This window comes from Oryctolagus cuniculus, chromosome 14 (assembly GCF_964237555.1).
Source record: "Oryctolagus cuniculus chromosome 14, mOryCun1.1, whole genome shotgun sequence".
NCBI lineage: Eukaryota > Metazoa > Chordata > Mammalia > Lagomorpha > Leporidae > Oryctolagus > Oryctolagus cuniculus.
The window spans coordinates 97,464,034-97,482,775 of NC_091445.1; the positions used below are offsets into that span (position 1 = coordinate 97,464,034).

Below are 18,742 nucleotides of genomic sequence, written 5' to 3' on the forward strand. Positions count from 1 at the left end.
GCTACTGTGACTGGGAAAACAATGGAAGATGGACAGAGTGCTTGGGCCCCTGCGTCCTCACGCTTCTGAATCGCCCAAGCTTTCCACAGTTCCCCGAGTCGGCCGACGGCACCTGCCACAGCACCGCAGTCCTGCCGCAGGTGAGTGCCCCGGGGGACCCGCTCACGGAAAAGCCGGTGTGAAGCCTGCAAACAGCTGAGTGGACGTCGTGCCAGGAGCCTCGCGTGGCTGAGTGACGGAAGCCGGCGGCAGGGGACGGAGCCCTGACCCTGTTCACAGGGCCTGATGGGGCTCAGGGGGCAGGACGGGGATGCCTGGGGGTGCCACTGTCTGCATCCTGACACCACTCCACTGAACGCCAAACGACGTGAAGTTAGCACATGGAAATTTTAAAATGTGTGTTAGAAAACGTCACCTTACACTTGAACTCCAGCGAGAGCGCGGTCAGCTTCCTGCCCCGAGGGGCTCACAGCTGCCGGAGTCTGTGTCTGTCTTCTCTGCACTAAACACAGCGCCACTGCCTGCCCAGGCAATGGCAATGGAAACCCAGCAGCTCCAGGTTCTCCCCTGTTGCCCACCCCAACCCAGCACCCGTGCCCAGCTGTGCACCGCGGTGGCCCTGGCCTGGCCTGCCCTGGGTGCAGTCAAGGGCTTGCAGCCCAAGCGCCTGGTAAGGAGGATGGAGACCGGCCCCGCCCCCCCCCCCAGGGGCGCCAGTCACACCCTCCCCCTCCTTCCCAGCTCACCCCGCAGGGATGCAAGGCTGGGGGAGTCCGCCGCCCCTTCCAAATGTCCTCCTCCTGGGAAAGCCCGCCCAGGGGGCTCCAACCACACCCCCTCCCACAGGGAAGGACGGGCCCCAGACTCGGCACAGCCTCCCCTCCCAGTCGAGGCCTCGGGGAGCAGCTCAGGCGGAAGTCGGGGCTCAGGGCTCAGCTGGGGGCAGAGGCGCCCTCTGTGGCTGGTGGCGGCCACAGCACCACTAGGCAAGTGAGCGGAGGGGCAGAGGTCTGGGTGCCCCGCACCTCTGTGTGCCCCATGTGCTATTCACGCTCTGTGTGCCCCGTGTGCTCTGTGTGCCCTGTGTGCCCTGTGTGCTCCGTGTTCCCCGTGGGCTCTGTGTTCCCCGTGTGCTCTGTGTTCCCCGTGTGCTCTGTGTGTGCTCCCCATGTGCTCTGTGTTCCCCATGTGCTGTGTGTTCCCCGTGTGCCCTGTGTGCTCTGTGTTCCCCATGTGCCCTGTGTGCCCTGTGTGCTCTGTGTGCTCTGTGTGCCCCGTGTGCTCTGTGTGCTCTGTGTGCCCTGTGTGCTGTGTGCCCTGTGTGCTCTGTGTGCTCCGTGTTCCCCGTGTGCCCTGTGTGCTCTGTATGCCCCGTGTGCTCTGTGTGCCCTGTGTGCTCTGTGTGCTCTGTGTTCCCCGTGTGCCCTGTGTGCTCTGTGTGCCCTGTGTGCTCCGTGTTCCCCGTGTGCCCTGTGTGCTGTGTGTGCCCCGTGTGCTCTGTGTGCCCCGTGTGCTCTGTGTTCCCCGTGTGCCCCGTGTGCTCTGTGTGCCCCGTGTGCTCTGTGTTCCCCGTGTGCCCTGTGTGCTCTGTGTGCCCCGTGTGCTCTGTGTGCCCCGTGTGCCCTGTGTGCTCTATGTGCTCTGTGTGCTCTGTGTGCCCCGTGTGCTCTGTGTGCCCCGTGTGCTCTGTGTGCCCCGTGTGCCCTGTGTGCTCTGTGTTCTCAGTGTGCTGTGTGTGCCCCGTGTGCTCTGTGTGTGCCCCGTGTGCCCCGTGTGCCCTGTGTGCTCTGTGTGCCCCGTGTGCTCTGTGTGCCCCGTGTGCTCTGTGTTCCCCATGTGCCCCGTGTGCTCTGTGTGCCCCGTGTGCTCTGTGTTCCCCGTGTGCCCCGTGTGCTCTGTGTGCTCTGTGTGCCCCGTGTGCTCTGTGTGCCCCGTGTGCCCTGTGTGCTCTGTGTGCCCCGTGTGCTCTGTGTGCTCTGTGTGCCCCATGTGCTCTGTGTTCCCCGTGTGCTCTGTGTGCTCTGTGTGCCCCGTGTGCTCTGCGTGCTCTGTGTGTGCTCCCCGTGCCCCATGTGCTCCGTGTGCTCTGTGTGCTCTGTGCTCCCCGCGTGTTCCATGTGCTCCGTGTGCCCACTTGCCCTGCGTGCAGGTCTGTGTTTTGTGGCTCGCTGCAGTGTTGGCCAAAGAGCTGATGATTCTCGGATTCGACAGGACAAGTGAGGGAGCAAAGCAAGAATGGATGAGTTGCTGAGCTTCAGGTCCACTAGGGACACTTTGGGAAGCTCTGGCTGCACCGCGCCGAGGAAGAGCTGTTTTAAAGAGGCGATCGGCAGTGAGGAACGAGGCGTGGAAGTCTTCCTCCACGACGGACGGCGTGCAAAGCCAACTCAGACCCAGGCCCTGGTCCGGGTGGGGCTCACGCCTAACCTGCTCGGACAATGGGGTGCAGATGTGACCGTGCCTCTGCCCTGGGCCCAGCACACGCGCTGCTGGGTGTTGCCGAAGGCCATCACACGTGGCCCGGGAAGCGTGCGTCCTTCCCTAGCAAGAACACCACCCTCAGGGAGCCCACCCCTCAGCAAGGGTTGACAGCCCGTCCAGACCCTGGCTTCCGGGCCGCTCCACACTCCAGGCTCCCACCTGGTGCAGCAGGGAGACTGAGGGGCTGCAAGCCAGGCCAGGGAGCCAGGGAGGGCCCGCTGCACACACAGGAGTGCACGAGGGGCCTCAGGCCGCACGGGCACAGCAAGGGGAGCAGAGACGGTAAAGCAAAATGCAGGTGTGGGGGCGACAAGGAGGGCCTGGGCGGGGCGGACAGCTGCCCGGGACAGTCAGGATCCTCCCTCTCTCCTTTGTTTGAAGCTTTCTCACCGAAAGAAGAGAGCGAAGAAAGCGGGAGGGTGGCTACAAAGACGACAGCTCTGGTGCCTCGGGTGGCACGGTGGTGATGATGGGTGGTGAGTCACGTCCCAGCCCCACAGCGCACGCCACCCCTGAGGACCCCTCGCTGAGAAAAGCAGTGAGGCAGGAAGAAGCTGAGGCCAAAAGCCCTGGGGAGGCCTGGCCCAGCAGAGCCGGCCAAGAGGCAGTGGGCAGGGGAGGGAGTGTCCTGCTCGCCCCGCACTGAGTCGGGTCCTGAGGGTCAGGCAGAGGACCTCCCAGGACAGCCCCTGGCAGGAGACAGGGAGAGGCATGGCTTCAGGGAGGGACGTGGCGGGGGCCGAGCGCTCCACACCTCTGAAACAGCCAGAGCCCACTCCACCACCGCCCCTTGCCAGGGAATTCCCCTGGTGGCCCAGGCCATGGGAGAGGCCGTCTCGGAGGACAGCCAGCCTGACAGGGCCCCAGGCGTGGGCCCTCACACCAGGCGTCCCGAGGCTGGAGCCACAGCAGAGGCTTGAAGCGGACTTTCCTAAACACTTAATTCGGAGAAGAAAAAAGGCTAATTTCTTACGAGCCTTCATCGCAGAGAGACACAGGATGAGGCGTGGGTTCCTCCCGGGACTGACCCAATCCAGGTCACCTGCATGGACAGCGCTCTGTCTCCTTAGTCACAGCTGCGACGCCACCCTCCCCCGGCCACAGTGACGTGGGGGCACTCACCTCCAGCAGCAGCCGCCCCTCCAACACAGCAGAGCCTCCATGCAGGTGGCCGCCTCCCGGTGCACAGGTCCCTGTCGCCAGCGGACTCGAGAGCCTGTCCTGCACGGCTGCCGGAGAGAGCACAGGTGAGCCCCACAGGTGAGCCCCACATGGCTGTCACAGAGCACAGTGAGCCCCACACGGCGGTCACAGAGCACAGTGAGCCCCACACGCTGTCAGCACAGTGAGTCCCACACGCTGTCACAGAGCACAGTGAGCCCCACACGGCTGTCACGGAGCACAGTGAGCCCCACACGGCTGTCACAGAGCACAGTGAACCCTGCCTCAGCCCCCAGGTCTCAGCACCTTCCCTTCTCCTTCCCCATCTCCCAGCCTGGGTGTGCTGCACACCCCTGGCACAGACCTGCAGCTGCAAGGTGGAGTAGGAGCCAGGACCCAGCTGTCAGGTAATGTGGAGGTAGAGCCCAGCCCCAAGCGCCCCCTCCCACCCAGTGCTGGGCAGACGCTGGTTTCCTGCCAGGTCCCCCCTCCACAGCCAAGGCCTGGGGTCCCTGCAGCTCTATCCAGAGATCCGCGGGCCAGTGAGCCCCAAGCAGGGAGCCAGAGCCCCCCAAGGCCATGTCCCCTCTTCCACCTGGGCCCCTCCTGTCCCACATGCCCTCACTGCCTCTCCCTCCTTCCCACATAAGACTGCAGAGCGCCTTCCCACAGGGGCCCCCAGAGATGGCCTCAGGGACTCCCAACCTCCCCCAAGCCCTTCAAGAGGAGTGGAGGCTCCCGGCACCTCCACACCTGTGCCCCAAGCCTGGCCTGAGCTCCCCACTGGAGTGAAGCGCTCAGGTAGACAGCTTCACAGCCCGCCGGCCGGGCACCGAGCCCAGGCCTGCACAGGTGCCGGCCCCTGCGCAGCCTTGCAGGCTCTGTGTCCGGGCACCGTGCTCACCTCATCCCAGATGCACAAGCAGAAGCCACAGCGAGGAGCCTGCAGCCCCCTTCCTCAGGGCGCTTGGGCTGCCCTCGAGACAAACGTAAGCTGGGAACACCCTTGAGCACTGAAATCAGCGTCGCCCCTGCCGTGCCCAGGGCTCCCTCACGGCTGTGACGCCTCCCTCTGTCCAGGGGGACCCAGCTCCCTGCTGCTCCTGCCTGCTGAGCCCAGTGCCTGCTCCACCACCTCCACCCGAGAAGCGCACAGCGCGGCCACAGCAGTGACAGCCAGCACATTCCAGGGACGTCTCGGCCGAGCTAAGGGTCCGTCCCCGGGGGGAGTCTTCCTCGGGGCCCTGCAGTGCTCACGCAGGAGGTGACAGGCCTCAGCCCACGGAGCCTGTTAAAGCGTGCCCCCCATGCCCCGTCTCTGCACTTCGTCAGGGCCCCCACCCAGGGTCCAGATGCCCTGTTTACTGCCCCTCCCCATCAGACCTGGGCCTGCCCTCCAGGACCTGCACCGTGGCTAGAGACCCCGAACCTCGAAACTGGTGGCACAGCTGGGCTGGCAGCTTCCCTGCTCCAAGAGGCCACACTGAGGCCATCGACCAGACCCTGTGGCAGGTGCAGGGGTACCCTCAGGGGAGCCCAGGAGATGGTGGCCCCTCTGTCCCTCCCTCCCAGGAGGACCGGATTCCTGTCCACACCGCAGGGCATCCAACCCCTGTCCCCTGCCAGAGCACAGAAGCCGTCTTGGTGGAGGTCCCAGCCACCGCCCACTATGCAGCCCACTCTGCCCTCGGCCCTCACACACCCCAGGGCCGGCTGGCACCTGTGTGCCTGTTGGGGCACACAGCAGCGGTCACTTTTGACTGCATCCCTCAGTCCACTCTGCGCCAAAGCCAGCCGCCCACAGTGCCCAACCATGCGCACCCTCCTCCCCGCCACACACGGCAGCACAGAGGTGCCCAGAGGTGGTCTCAGCAGGGCCCTGTGCGCTCAGAGTGCTGGAGAAACGGAAACCCTGACCGGGAGCCTCAAGCTGGAGCGGCAGGGACTCTGCCCACCCTCACTCCCAGCCCCATCACTGACCAGGGCCCACCCTGAGGGTCCCCACGGGAAGGCCTCAGCATCACCCACAGGGTCCTGGGCCAGAAGGGATGGGGGTGGGGTACTTGGTTCAGATCCCGACTCAGCTGGGCTGAGGGGGCCAGGACCCGGAGCCAGGGCAGCCAGGTCCCCACCGGTGACCATAGACCACAGTCAAGCCCAATGCGGCCAGACCCCCACTGGGCCAGCTCAGGTTCCAACTCTGGCCCCGCCCCTCCTGAGGGGGAGGGGAGGCTTAGGGTGGATTTTGGGGGTTGGTCTGGGCTTCACTCCGGCCTCTGCAGAGCCCCGTGTGGAAGACACCCACTCTCCTAGCCCCGCGGGTGATGCAGCGCCCCCTCCCCTGACGCCCATCCCCCAAGACTCCGCGCCCCTCCCACCGCATCCTCCCTTGCATCCCGCACCCTCCCCGTGCCTCCCCTGCCCATGTCCCCTCCCACCGCATCCTTGCCTGCATCCCGAGCCTCCTCCCTCAGAGTCCCTTCCCCCAGGGCTCCGCGCCCCTCCCCCCACGTACCCCTCATCCCTCCCCCCAACCCCGCCGCCACCCCCGCCCACTTCCCTCCGGCGCCACCGCGGCTGTCACGCGATGGGGCCCGGCCAGGGCCTCGCGTGCGAGCAGAGCTGCCGCCACCGCCCCCGCCCCGCCCCGCCCCGCCGGGCTGTGGCCAGAGGAGAATCCGAGGGGCCCGGGACGCCACCGCCGGGACGCATCCGATCCTGCTGCCCTGGGGTCTTCGTTCTGGGCCCAGCCGGTGTTAAGGCCCAGGTCACATGCCCTGGTCGGGGGCCATTCAGGCTGGAGGCCTCTCTGCAGGCTGTGTCAGCCCCTCTTGACCTGGGAAAAGCCCACTCTTGAGGACCCAGAGCTTCCCCTCCCCGACCTCACCCCTGCCCAGGGACAGAGGCCACTGGTGGGACTGCCTGTGGGAAGGCAGGGAGTTGGAGGATGCGCTCCAGGGACCACCAGGGTGCTTGGAGGAGGTGCAGGGCATCTTCTGGCAGAGGCCCCAGGCCCCAGAGGTGCCTGGCCCAGGACCCAGCCTGGGCTCCACCGCCGACTGAACTGACCACTCAGCAGGCTCCACGCTAGGGCCCAGGCCCCTCCTGCCCGCTGCCTCCCACCTGCTCCACCAGGCAAGAGCCCAGTTCACCAGGGTGCAGATCCAGGGCCTGGGGTCTGCTCTGCTACAGCTCCCACACGCGCGCACACACACACACGCACACACGCGCGCACACACACCAGCCCTCCCCAGTGTGCGAGGAGGGGAGGGAGGTGTTCCCTTCCCAGCCGTTCCAAAGCCTCCCACAAACACTGCATCGATTACTTGCTCCTGGATTCGAGCAGAGAGCATGGGAGGCAGCACCAGGGAGGCCCTGTGAGTGCTGGGCAGGCTGGCTCCCACAGGCTCCTGTGCCACAGCCGTGTGCCCAGGGCTGTGTGTCTCTATGTCGCCCGGTGCTTCTGGTGAAGAGGAGACCAGAAGACTGGGCTGCCTCCCACCCCTGGACGATGCTGCCATGCCCCCAGCTCCGGGGCATCACAGCAGGTGGCGCTGGGCAGTGGCCACGCAGCCCTGGAGCAGGCAGGCCAGCAGGAGCAGAGATGGTCCAGGGCTGCAGCTGAGCTTCCTGGTGTCCCGCAGGCTAAGTAAAGTGCACTTGGATCTTCCAGAGATACAGAGGCAGGCCCCGGCCGGAGCTGGGGAGCTCCAGGGGACGGGAAGGAGAGAGGTAACAGAACTCAAGCAGGGAGGGCGAGGAGATGCCCCTCTCCAAGGCCCCTGCACACGCCCCCACCCCGCGTCTGGGATGGAACAGCCTGTCCTCGCGGGCGCCTCGACCCATTCCCCAGGACATGTGGGCCGGGCCGTACGGAGTCCCCATGCCCCAGCCGGGAAGGAGAGGCTGCAGCCCACCGCCCCACAACCCCCTGCAGAACACCCTGGGAAGCTGGACCCAGAAACACTGCCATGGGTGAGCAGGGAGTTGAGCAGGGCGTGCCCCACCCGGCCCGGGGGGGCAAGTGAAGCCAGCAGAGGGGCCCGCTTCCGTGCTGCACACGCGGGTGCCTTGCAGAGGTCCTGGGCACAGCCGCCCACACCTGCCGCAGAGCCTGTGAGGAAAGCCCCGACTGCCCCCCGCCTCTGCCTCCACTCTGTCCTTGGTGGGCATGGCAGCCGACAGCCCTGGCTGCACAGCAGGTGTGAGCGTCAGGCAGGCTCCGGGAAGCGCGTGAGAGCAGCAGGTCCTCCAGGGTCACAGCAGGGGCTGGCTCCACAGTCCTGGGAGGACGCTCAGCCCCCTGGGGGCCAGGACAGTCAGGTCCAGGGCAGCTGGATCCAGGACAGATAAGCCCCACTGCATGTGGGACGTGGGGGCTGGCCAGAGCTCTGTGCACCTGCTCAGGGCGGGAATCAGGTGTCTGCCCCCTGGCGTCTCATTGGTCCAGAAAGTCGGGGGCCCCAAGGGCACTGCCTTTGTTGAACAGGCCCTGTCCACAGGCCAGCCCCTCCCAGATGTGCCCATGTGGGGGTTCATGTGTGTCACTGTCATGTCACTGCCATGACTGGGCACAGGGTCTGTCTCAGCAATGGACTCAGTGCAGGGGGCAGGCCTCTCGAGTGGGGTGGGTACCTGCAACCCACCAGGGCCCGAGGAGAAAGGGGCCTGTCCCCGCCCCTTCCTCCTCGTCCCCAGGATGTAGGCGGCACACAGTAGGACGTGCTGGCCTCCACCTGCATGGGCCAGGCCCTCATACCAAACGTCCACCGGCGCCCTCCCTGATGCTGCCTGTTTCTCCAACGGACTTGGGCGCGTAGCCCAGGAACACGGATCCAGGCGGAAGTGCAGTGCACCTGCTCCCCAGGACCATGAGGGACCCCAGGAGAGGACCAGGTGGTACTAGGGAGGAAAGGTGTGTGGTCACTGTGTGAGATGGGTGTGGTCACTGTGTGTGGTGTGTGTGTGGTCACTGTGTGAGGTGTGTGTGGTCACTGTGTGTAAGAAGTGTGTATGATCACTGTGTGTGATATGAGCATGGTCACTGTGTGTGAGATGCGTGTGTGTGTGGACAACGTATGTTGAGGACTAAGAATACTGGGCAGAGGGCAGCTGAGGCCACTGCTGTGACCGTGGCTCACTGACCAGAGCCTGAAGTCGCCCCTGAGGAGCCCTGGGGAGTGAGGACACGTGGGGACAAGGACCCCAGCCAGCAGGTGTGGGTGGGCTGTGTCCTTCCAAAGTCCTTAGTTACAGCTTCGGGGCATGGGGGTTAAAAACGCCCCGGTTGCTCTAGCAACCAAACAGTGCCCAGAGTACAAACAGCCGCACGCACGTTGCCCGAGCCCGCGTTTGGAGAATGCAGGCTGCGTCTGTCTTTCCAGATCCTCGGGAGGCAGCAGCAGCCTGGGAGACCCCTGCACACCACGCCTCCCAGCCAGCGGGGACGGGACGCCGTGGCAGCGCACATGCTGGTCTCTGGTTTCCGAGCCTTGCTGAGCCCCGGGGCTCTGTGCTAACCCCAGCCACACACTTGTGCCGAGGAAACGCACCCTCTTTCAGCCGTGTCAGCGTGAAAGGCGCAGCCACAAACAGCTCTCTGGGGGAGGAAGGACGTGATGTGTGCCCAACGCGGCTCCATGTTCTCTGCCTGATGTGAAACATCTGGGGCCAGCACAGCGCCCGGGTGCTCTTGCTGTCGCAAGAAACCAGCGGAGAGCCAGTCAGCGACAGGCCACGGTTCAAGACACCAAAAGGGGCTGCAGCTGTAAAAGCCAAACACGTACTCGGCAACCTCCCAGCGCACAGTGTGACGGCACGGGCAGGACCCACGGGACGGACAGAGCTGTGACCTGGCCTTGCTGGTGACGCCCTGACGGTGTCTCCTGGGCAGCTCTGCCCAACACCTGTCCTCTGCGGTGAGGGCGAGGGCGTGGCCTGCTGAGTCCTGCACTGTCCACCTACAGGTGCACACACCGCCCAGCTGCACATCACATCACAGTGCCAGAGTGCGACTCTCTGCAAACGACGAGCTCACGAGGCTCCATGGCTGTGGACTTGCAGACAACCCTGGCGTGGAGTCGGCCTGCCTGTCGGCCATCATCGACGTCACCCATCACTGTGGTGCTTGCTCCTCTCAGAGCCTGGCCACCTTCACAGCCTTGGACACAGCCGTCTGGGATGTGGCCATTTGTGCCTGGGCTCTCATGCACCCTTCAGCATCCGTTATGCCCATCCCTGCCGTGGGGACACACAGAGCAAGGCACACCAGAGCCTGGGCCACGGGCCACATACAGAGGAGAAAACAGCAGGGAGGGTTGTCGTAAAAGCATGGCCAGGCGCGGCCTCCTGAGGCCTGGAAAGTCACAGGTGCACCATGTGACCAGGGCAGCCCCCTGGCCCAGGCACTACTCCCTGTCAGCACCACATCCAAGTTGTGCTCGCATTTCGCACCTGAACCCCACAGCCACTGCTGTCCACATGCCTGCCCCCCAGCCACAGGCCACGGTGCAGACCCACGTCTGTGAGAGCGGGTGGTGAGCAGTGTGCTTCTGAAATTTCTCTTCACAAGAGGCCTGCGTGCCCCATCGTGACACGCCTTGCCCCCTGAGCGTGCATGCGCACCCACATGGGCGGGACCACGGCTACCCCGCAGGCCCCCGCATGCTATGGCCGCCCTGTCCGCTGGGGCCCCTCTCTCTACCAGGTGCCTGTGGCCACCAGCACCCAGCCTCCTGGAAACCCCGCCATTGCCATTGGCGTTGCATTTTGAGATGACCTGAGCGCGCAGGAAGGGGGCTGGAACGGCACCAGGCACCCCCATGTCCTCTGCCAGACTGCACTGGGGTCCACCCTCTGCGCCTCAGCCTCGAGCCCCTGCCCCATTCCCCACCCCCGCTCAGTCTCGCCGGGCCTTCAGGGGCCCTCGAGTGGGGCTGTCTGCTGAGACCAAGGGCACGCAGGCTGCACCCACTCATCCCGCGGTGTGGCGCCACACGAGGTCATTCCTCCTGCGTCAGTGCTGGTCCCTGAGACGGGCAAGGCTGCCCCGCCGAGGGCGTCCCCACTCGTAAGTGCCAGAGGCCTCCCCTTCCCACCCTGGGTTCACACTAGCTTCAGCACCTGCTGATTTTCCTGCCTGGACGGAAGGACTGCGCGTGCTGAGCTCACCGCGCTGTCAGTCAGCAGTCTACTGTCCCGAAAACGCCCATCCACTCACTCGCTCACTCGCCTGTGTCAGTGTGGCCCTACAGGTCCTGCTTCACCCCTGCTTCTACCCACTTCTGCTTTTCACTTCAGTGCAGAAACTGCCCCGCACTGGCTGGGGGAGCCAGTGGCTGTCCAGGGCCTTGGGCCCTCGGCTCCCCCTCAGGCCCCGCCTGGCGCTCTGCAGCAGCTCCGCCCCAGATCTGCCCTGGACTCACCAAGGGCTGCCCCCCACAGCTCCTTTTAACAGTGAGCAGAATTTAGAAACCAAGACTGAATACGGATGTGCTCGCTGCTGGGGGAGGGGATTCATGGCTCCCGGAACCCCAGTGGACAGAGCTGTGTGTGTGAACATGCACACGTCACACACGCGTTCAGCACCACACACGTGCTCATGTCTTCGTCTTTGCCTGTTGAAACCACAAGTTCACACCAACACCTCCAATTCCAGCTTAACCCCACAGGACTTGGTACAGAGTAGAATTATTTTTCCTTTAATATTTGGTAGAAATTGCCTTAAAACTTTAAGATTTAAACAACGAGTCGTATTTCAATGGTCTCATGGTCATTCGGCCTCCTCTTTCTTCTTGAGAAGGTTTTAGTAAGCTACGTTTTCTAGGAATTGAGTCATCTACCTTTTCAAACTTCAAACTTCTTGGTGGGATGTCGAAAGCCTCGCCCATCTCACAAGACCTTGAGGTCCACGCTCCACCATCCCACAGCTCTGTGGCAGCCGCCTGGCCCTTCCCTCTCGAGCCAAGGGGGCTACAGAGCTGGCCCCCGCCCACACTGGCAGTGGTAGCCCTGGTGACCTCCCAGCCACCTTTCTGGAGGCACAAGGCCAGGGGCTGAGCGGCTCCACCGCCGCCTCTGGTTCCCTCAGTCAGGCTACAGGGACTCCACTGCCAGGGTCCCCCTCTGCCCCCGGCTTCTGCTGAGGCTGCTGACTGCACCTGTGTCCACACCCGGTCTCTCACCTGTGTCCACACCATCTCTCACCTGTGTCCACACCATCTCTCACCTGTGTCCACACCCGGTCTCTCACCTGTGCTCACACTTGGTCTCTCACCTGTGTCCACACACCATCTCTCACCTGTGTCCACACCATCTCTCACCTGTGTCCACACCATCTCTCACCTGTGTCCACACCTCGTCTCTCACCTGTGCTCTTGACTGAATGCTTATTCATCCACATCCTAGTGTCCTCTCAGAACACTGATTCTTTCGTAATATGAAAAGTCTGAGAATTTACCAAATGTTTTAAGTTCTGGTTCCTCTTCTCTTAACAGTTCCATTTATGTCTCTCACATGTTACTATTAGCAGCGAGGAGAAGCAAGGGTGCACCTTCAACACTTTGCTTAGAAATCTCCTCAGCTTAGGGGCTGGCACTGTGGTGTAGCAGGTAAAGCAGCCGCCTGCAGTGCCGGCATCCCATATGGGCGCCAGTTCGATTTCCAGCTGCTCCACTTCCGATCCAGCTCTCTGCTATGGCCTGGAGAAGCAGTGGAGGATGGCCCAAGTCCTTAGGCCCCTGAACCCACGTGGGAGACCTGGAGGAAGCTCCTGGCTCCTGGCTTCAGATTTGCGTAGCTCCAGCCATTGTGGCCAACTGGAGAGTGAACCAGTGGATGGGGACTTTCCCTCTCTCTCTGCCTCTCTTTCTCTCTGTGTAACTCTTTCAAATAAATAAATAAATAAATAAATCTTAACAAAAAAAGAAAGAAAGAAACCTCAGCTCAATGCCAGTCTCCCCACGCCCCAGCTCTGCTTCCGGCAGAAGGGCCAGCTCTCTGCCTCTACAGCAGGGTCCCCTCCCTCCTGTCTGCAGCGCAGGCTCCTCATGTCCACATGAGTGCCCCATGTCCAGCCTCACAGTTGTGCACCGTCAGTTCTCCACAGCGCTCCTCTCTCTGAGGTGGACGAGAGGGCTCCTGATGCCCACACTGCTACCTCAGCCTGCGAGCCAGGCTCTCCTAGCCTCTGCCCAGGACCCTGGTCCCAGCTGCCTGCGAGCCAGGCTCTCCTAGCCTCTGCCCAGGACCCTGGTCCCAGCTGCCTCCGTGTTACCAGGAATTTGTTCACCAGAACCAAGCATATCAGTATCAGAATCTGCTTATCACAAGCTATCACAGACAGGGGCTGGTGCTGTGGCGTAGAAGGTGAAGCGACCACCTGCAGTGCCAGCACCCCATATGGGTGCTGGTTCAAGTCCCGGTTGCTCCACTTCTGATCCAGCTCTCTGCTAATGCACCCGGGAAAGTGGTGGAAGATGGCCCTGCACCCATGTGGGAGTCCCGGAAGAAGCTCCTGGCCTCTGGCTTTGGCCTGGCCCAGCCCTGACCACTGCGGCCATTTGGGGAGTGAACCAGCAGATAGAATCTCTCTCTCTCTCTCTCCCTCTCTCTGTATTTCTGCCTTTCAAATAAATAAATAAATCCTTAACAAATTTTAAGACTGGCAGTTGAAACACAGGAGTTTCTTTCCGCAGTCCTGGAGGCTGGAACTCCGTGATCAGCTGCTGGCTGACTGAGTTCTGGTGAGAGCTCTCCCTGCTGGGTGCTCACAAGGGCCTCCTCTTGCCAGGGCACCAGCCCAGCAGAGCAGGACTCATTAAATCTTCTCCACCGACAACCACGCCGGGGACTTCAGCTCATTTTCTAGGGGGCACAGCCACTCACAGCACAAGGATCAAGAGGAGGGCACGCGCTCAGCAGAAACAAGCCAGCACCCGCCGCCCATCGCTCCACCATCCTGGGTCTCAGGGACACGCCGCTCAGTGTGGCATTCCACACACACATGACACCACGGGGCTTCTGCATGCATCCCACCCAAACCCCACGTGACACCACGGGGCTTCTGCATGCATCCCACCCAAACCCCACGTGACACCACGGGGCTTCTGTGTACATCCCACCCAAACCCCACTCGGCCCCGATGAGCATGACTCCCAGTGTGTGTGTGCAATCAAGTTCCTGGGGATGGACTCAGGAAGGGGCCCAAGCCACCACGGGGAATGTGGATGACAGAGGGGGACGGAGCAGGAAGGGCTGCAGGTGTCCAGGAAGTGGTCCTCTCCCTCTGCTGTTTGTTTTCTGAGACCACCCCCCACCCCAGGCACTCCCCCTCCAACATAAGAACACCCATCCATTTGCCCTGACCAACACTGCTGTCCCCATGAGTCATCGTTGGAACGACTTGGTCCACGCACCGGGCCTGGGAGGGCCTTCAGCCGCTGGTCATCAGTGCCCTGAGGTTGTCTACTCCTAGGCACCTTTCCTCGGCCTCCCCTCCCTGACCACAGGGTCTCCCTGGGAAGACAGGACCTCCAGACAAGTGGGCTCTGTGGTGCTTTTGCCGTGACAGTGCCTCCAACCGCAGCTGGACTTAGTTCGGGGCTCAGAGCTTCTCTGACTCTCGCTGTCTGCTCAGGGTCAGCATCCCGGCTCCGACCCAGGGCTGAGCCCTGCCCTGCAATGGGGACAGCAGACACAGCTGAGGCCTGCGTCTGCCCAGCCTCCTCCTGCTTCTCGGAGCAAGTCCACCCCCTCACACTTTTGTTTGAGCCCCGAATTTCCCCTTTTGAGAACAGCAAAGTTTATAAGAGTGGAAAATCCCAACCCCAGCAGTTGGCCACAGGGGAGACAGAAGCAGGAGGCTCGTGTGAGTCCAATAAAAGTGTCAGCCCCTGCTCCCTACAAACCAGGGCAACAAGAGCAAAATGCAGCCCACTGCTGTTTACCAGTCCACGGAGTCAACAGCGAGTCCCAGGCCGTCCCCAGCCTTTGAGGATGAGACCTCCCCGTTCATGCACTTCCCAAAGCGGCTTTTATGGAAGCTTTAATGAAATTAGCTCGTCCATTTCTGAGACAGGCAAAGATTAAGATCCAGTTTTTTATAGCTTCACATTTTTCTAACTACACACTGAAATGAAGTCAGGAAAGACTTTAGAATTTTCTCTAAAGTGCACAGCTTGAAGGGCACAGAAAGCTTGGAAGCCGAGTAGAAGATGTGAGAGAGAGATCTGGAAGTTCAGTGTTTTACCAACTGAGACAGCCATGAGGCTCTCTTAAAGCCCGTGGCCCACTAAGAGCCAGCAAGGCGGACAGACACCCCAGGGGACCACCGATTCACACCCCAGAGGAAGGGCGGGAAGACCATGCTCGCTGCAGGTGGACGCTCGGACACTGTCTGAACTCGCTGGAAACAGCAGAATCAGAGCCTCTCTGAGGTCACCAGGCCTGGCATGGCTGGGCACAGCTGGACCTGTCCAGACAGGAAGTGACCCAGCAACTCTCTCCTAGTCTCCCGGCCAGGGTCAGTGGGAAGAAAGCAACCTGCAGGTCCAGATGGGAGTCCCCTCGGCTGGGCAACTGCAAGCCTGGCCTAGGCTGCCCCTACCTGCTGCCCTCAGGGTGGCCGGGTCAACTCAGCCCACAGTCTGCACATACAAAGGGCGCCTTGGGGACAGTCCCACACACAGGCGAGCACAGGACGACTCAGGGTGTCTTGTGCAACCGTCTCGACTCCATCACCCCTTAGCCTTCCTGGAAAAGCACAGCGCCCCGCCCCGTGGTGACACCAGGCTGGACACCAGCACCACTGGAGCTGAGAGTGACCTGTAGGGGTTCTGCTTGTGGAGGCCAGGGAAGGAGGGAGATAAAACCACAAATCAGTACAATTTCTGTATGAAACGGAAAACCTGGAAGGCACAGCAGAAACATGCTGGGCCTCTCACTCAGAGGCAGGCACCGCTAACACTTTTGTATCCAGGTCCAGTGGGGGCGGGGCTGGTGGGGACCTCAGGAAGAGGTCCGAGGGGAGCCAGCAAGGGTCTCTGGCAGGGCCGCGTGTCCACAGGGCTCCCCTCACAGTCAGTGCAAGGCACCCTCTCCCGCATCCCCACAGCAACAGCCTTCGTTAGGGAGTGTGCAGGAGTGTGGAAGCCAGCGGGCCCCGACACTGACAGCGTCACGCAAGCCAAGGCTGATCCCTTTCTGCTACAGGACACAGAAGCGCAGCATCCCCGGTCAGCACCCAGTTCAGGAGCCCAGACCACCCTGAGCCCTCGGGCTGACCGTGAAGAGCCACTCGACCCGTCTGCCAGAGGCCCCACTTGGGCGAGGCTGTGGTGAAGTGGGTTAAAGCCCTGGCCTGCGGTGCCGGCATCCCATGTGGGCTCCAGTTTGAGTCCTGGCTGTTCCATTTCCCACCCAGCTCTCTGCTGTGGCCTGGGAAAGCAGGAGAAGATGGCCCAAGTCTTTGGGCCCTGCACCCATGTGGGAGACCCGGAGAAAGCTCCTGGCTCCTGGCTTCAGATCTGTTCAGTTCCAGCTGTTGCGGCGATTTGGGGAGTGCACCAGCAGATGGAAGACCTCTTTTTCTGTCTCTACCTCTCTCTGTAACTCTGCCTTTCAAATAAATAAAATAAATCTTTAAAAAAAAAAAACCATAAACACAATGCAATTCAAACCACTGTTGGGCTGTCAGCCTCAGCTTCCTCCCACCTGGACAACGCTAAACAAAGGCCTCGCTCTCCCGTCTGCAGGTTTTCTTGAGCCCATCAGAGACCCACGGTCCCAGGGTTACTGTATGAACACCTGGGAAGGTAAGGAAATTCAGGCTGTTTCAGGACAGGCAGGACCCGGCCACAAGCGTGGACAGTCCTGAAGGTGGGCTGATGGGAGGACGCAGAGCCCCTGCTGGGGACGGACCTCCAGGGGGTTGCAGAAGAAACGCACAGGGCCAGAACCCAGTGTAGGTCCAGGGGTGGCACTGTTCTCCCCCAGTACAAAATGCCCAGGGACTTTTCCCATTACCCATGGAAGGGGTGGGGGCCCAAGCTCTGAGGAGGCCCCGCCCCCAGGTACAGGGACTCCTAGGCTGCCCGTCGAATGCTAAGAAGTGCCTTGGTCCAGAGCGTGGGTGGTAGGAGGGCACCGAAGCACAGAAGCCGGCAGCCAGACCCTGGGCCTCCAACCGTGGCCGGCCCTGCTCCTCCACCAGGCTCAGTGCTCACTCCTTCCCTAAAGCTCTGGGCTGGGGGAGCCCTGAGCCCCCCACCAGGGTTGGCTGCTTCCTCTGCACTCGGCAAGCCCAACTTGCGAGATGCACACCTGCAGAAGGCACCTGACCCCAGAGTGCTGGAGGACAGCCACCCGAGAAGCCAGCCGGCCACTTCCCTCAGCAGGTGCGCAGGGAGGGGCACACGTGGGGCAGCCGCAGGCTCACTCCCCAGTGGCCCAGGAAAGGCGCCTACCTTGGAAGAAGCTCTTCACCCTGAGGTAGCTGACGCTGAGGCGCAGCACCGAGAGCTTGTCCAGCTTGGAGATGACGTCGGGGGGCAGGGGCAGCAGGCTGGCCAGGTGGTCCAGCTCGGCATTGAGGCGGTCCCGGTGCCTCTTGGAAGGGTTCGACTTCTCAGCCCCCAAGGCAGGCCTCCTGTAGGGAAATGACCTCAGTCAACGGGGACTGTCCACCAGGAGCCTCTGCCCTGCCCTCAGAGACTTGTACTGGAAGGAGCCTGATAGGAGACCAGCACTGCTGCTTAGACCAAAACTCACCCACTGCCGCCAGCAGGGTCCCCAACTCACCCACTGCCACCAGCAGGGTCCCTAACTCACCCACTGCCACCCAGCAGAGCCCCCAACTCACCCACTGCCACCAGCAGGGTCCCCAACTCACCCACTGCCACCAGCAGGGTCCCTAACTCACCCACTGCCGCCAGCAGGGTCCCCAACTCACCCACTGCCACCAGCAGGGTCCCCAACTCACCCACTGCTGCCTATCAACAGCCCCCAACTCACCCACTGCCACCCAGCAGAGTCCCCAACTCACCCACTGCCACCAGCAGGGTCCCCAACTCACCCACTGCTGCCTATCAACAGCCCCCAACTCACCCACTGCCACCCAGCAGAATCCCCAACTCACCCACTGCCACCAGCAGGGTCCCTAACTCACCCACTGCCACCCAGCAGGGTCCCCAACTCACCCACTGCCACCAGCAGGGTCCCCAACTTACCCACTGCCACCAACAGAGCCCCTAACTCACCCACTGCCACCCAGCAGAGTCCCCAACTCACCCACTGCCACCCAGCAGGGCCCTCAACTCACCCACTGCCACCCAACAGGGCCCTCAACCCACCCACTGCCACCCAGCAGAGCCCCCAACTCACCCACTGCCACCCAGCAGAGCCCCCAACTCACCCACTGCCACCCAGCAGAGCCCCAAACTCACCCACTGCCACCAGCAGAATCCCCAACTCACCCACTGCCACCAGCAGGGTCCCCAACTCACCCACTGCCACCAGCAGGGTCCCCAACTCACCCACTGCTGCCTATCAACAGCCCCCAACTCACCCACTGCCACCAGCAGGGTCCCCAACTCACCCACTGCTGCCTATCAACAGCCCCCAACTCACCCACTGCCACCCAGCAGAATCCCCAACTCACCCACTGCCACCAGCAGGGTCCCTAACTCACCCACTGCCACCCAGCAGGGTCCCCAACTCACCCACTGCCACCCAGCAGGGTCCCCAACTTACCCACTGCCACCAGCAGAGCCCCTAACTCACCCACTGCCACCCAGCAGAGTCCCCAACTCACCCACTGCCACCCAGCAGGGCCCTCAACTCACCCACTGCCACCCAACAGGGCCCTCAACCCACCCACTGCCACCCAGCAGAGCCCCCAACTCACCCACTGCCACCCAGCAGAGCCCCAAACTCACCCACTGCCACCCAGCAGAGCCCCCAACTCACCCACTGCCACCCAGCAGAGCCCCAAACTCACCCACTGCCACCAGCAGAGTCCCCAACTCACCCACTGCCACCCAGCAGAGTCCCCAACTCACCCACTGCCACCCAGCAGGGCCCCAAACTCACCCACTGCCACCCA

At 62.5% G+C, this 18,742-nt stretch overlaps 1 protein-coding gene across 5 annotated transcripts in view; it reads right to left on the reverse strand.

The window, feature by feature from the left end:
• The window catches only part of AHRR (aryl hydrocarbon receptor repressor), a 69,813-nt gene that overhangs the window by 37,292 nt on the left and 13,779 nt on the right, over positions 1-18,742 (reverse strand). For 4 of the 5 annotated variants that reach the window (XM_070056964.1, XM_070056963.1, XM_070056960.1 and 1 more), the window contains 2 exons: positions 17,106-17,287; positions 3,604-3,710 (listed from right to left, as the gene is read on the reverse strand). In XM_070056964.1, the coding sequence (XP_069913065.1) occupies positions 3,604-3,710; positions 17,106-17,287 (289 nt within the window). Of the gene's footprint in view, positions 1-3,603; positions 3,711-17,105; positions 17,288-18,742 lie in introns of those variants that run through there. The other variant, XM_070056965.1, reaches the window with a different exon arrangement.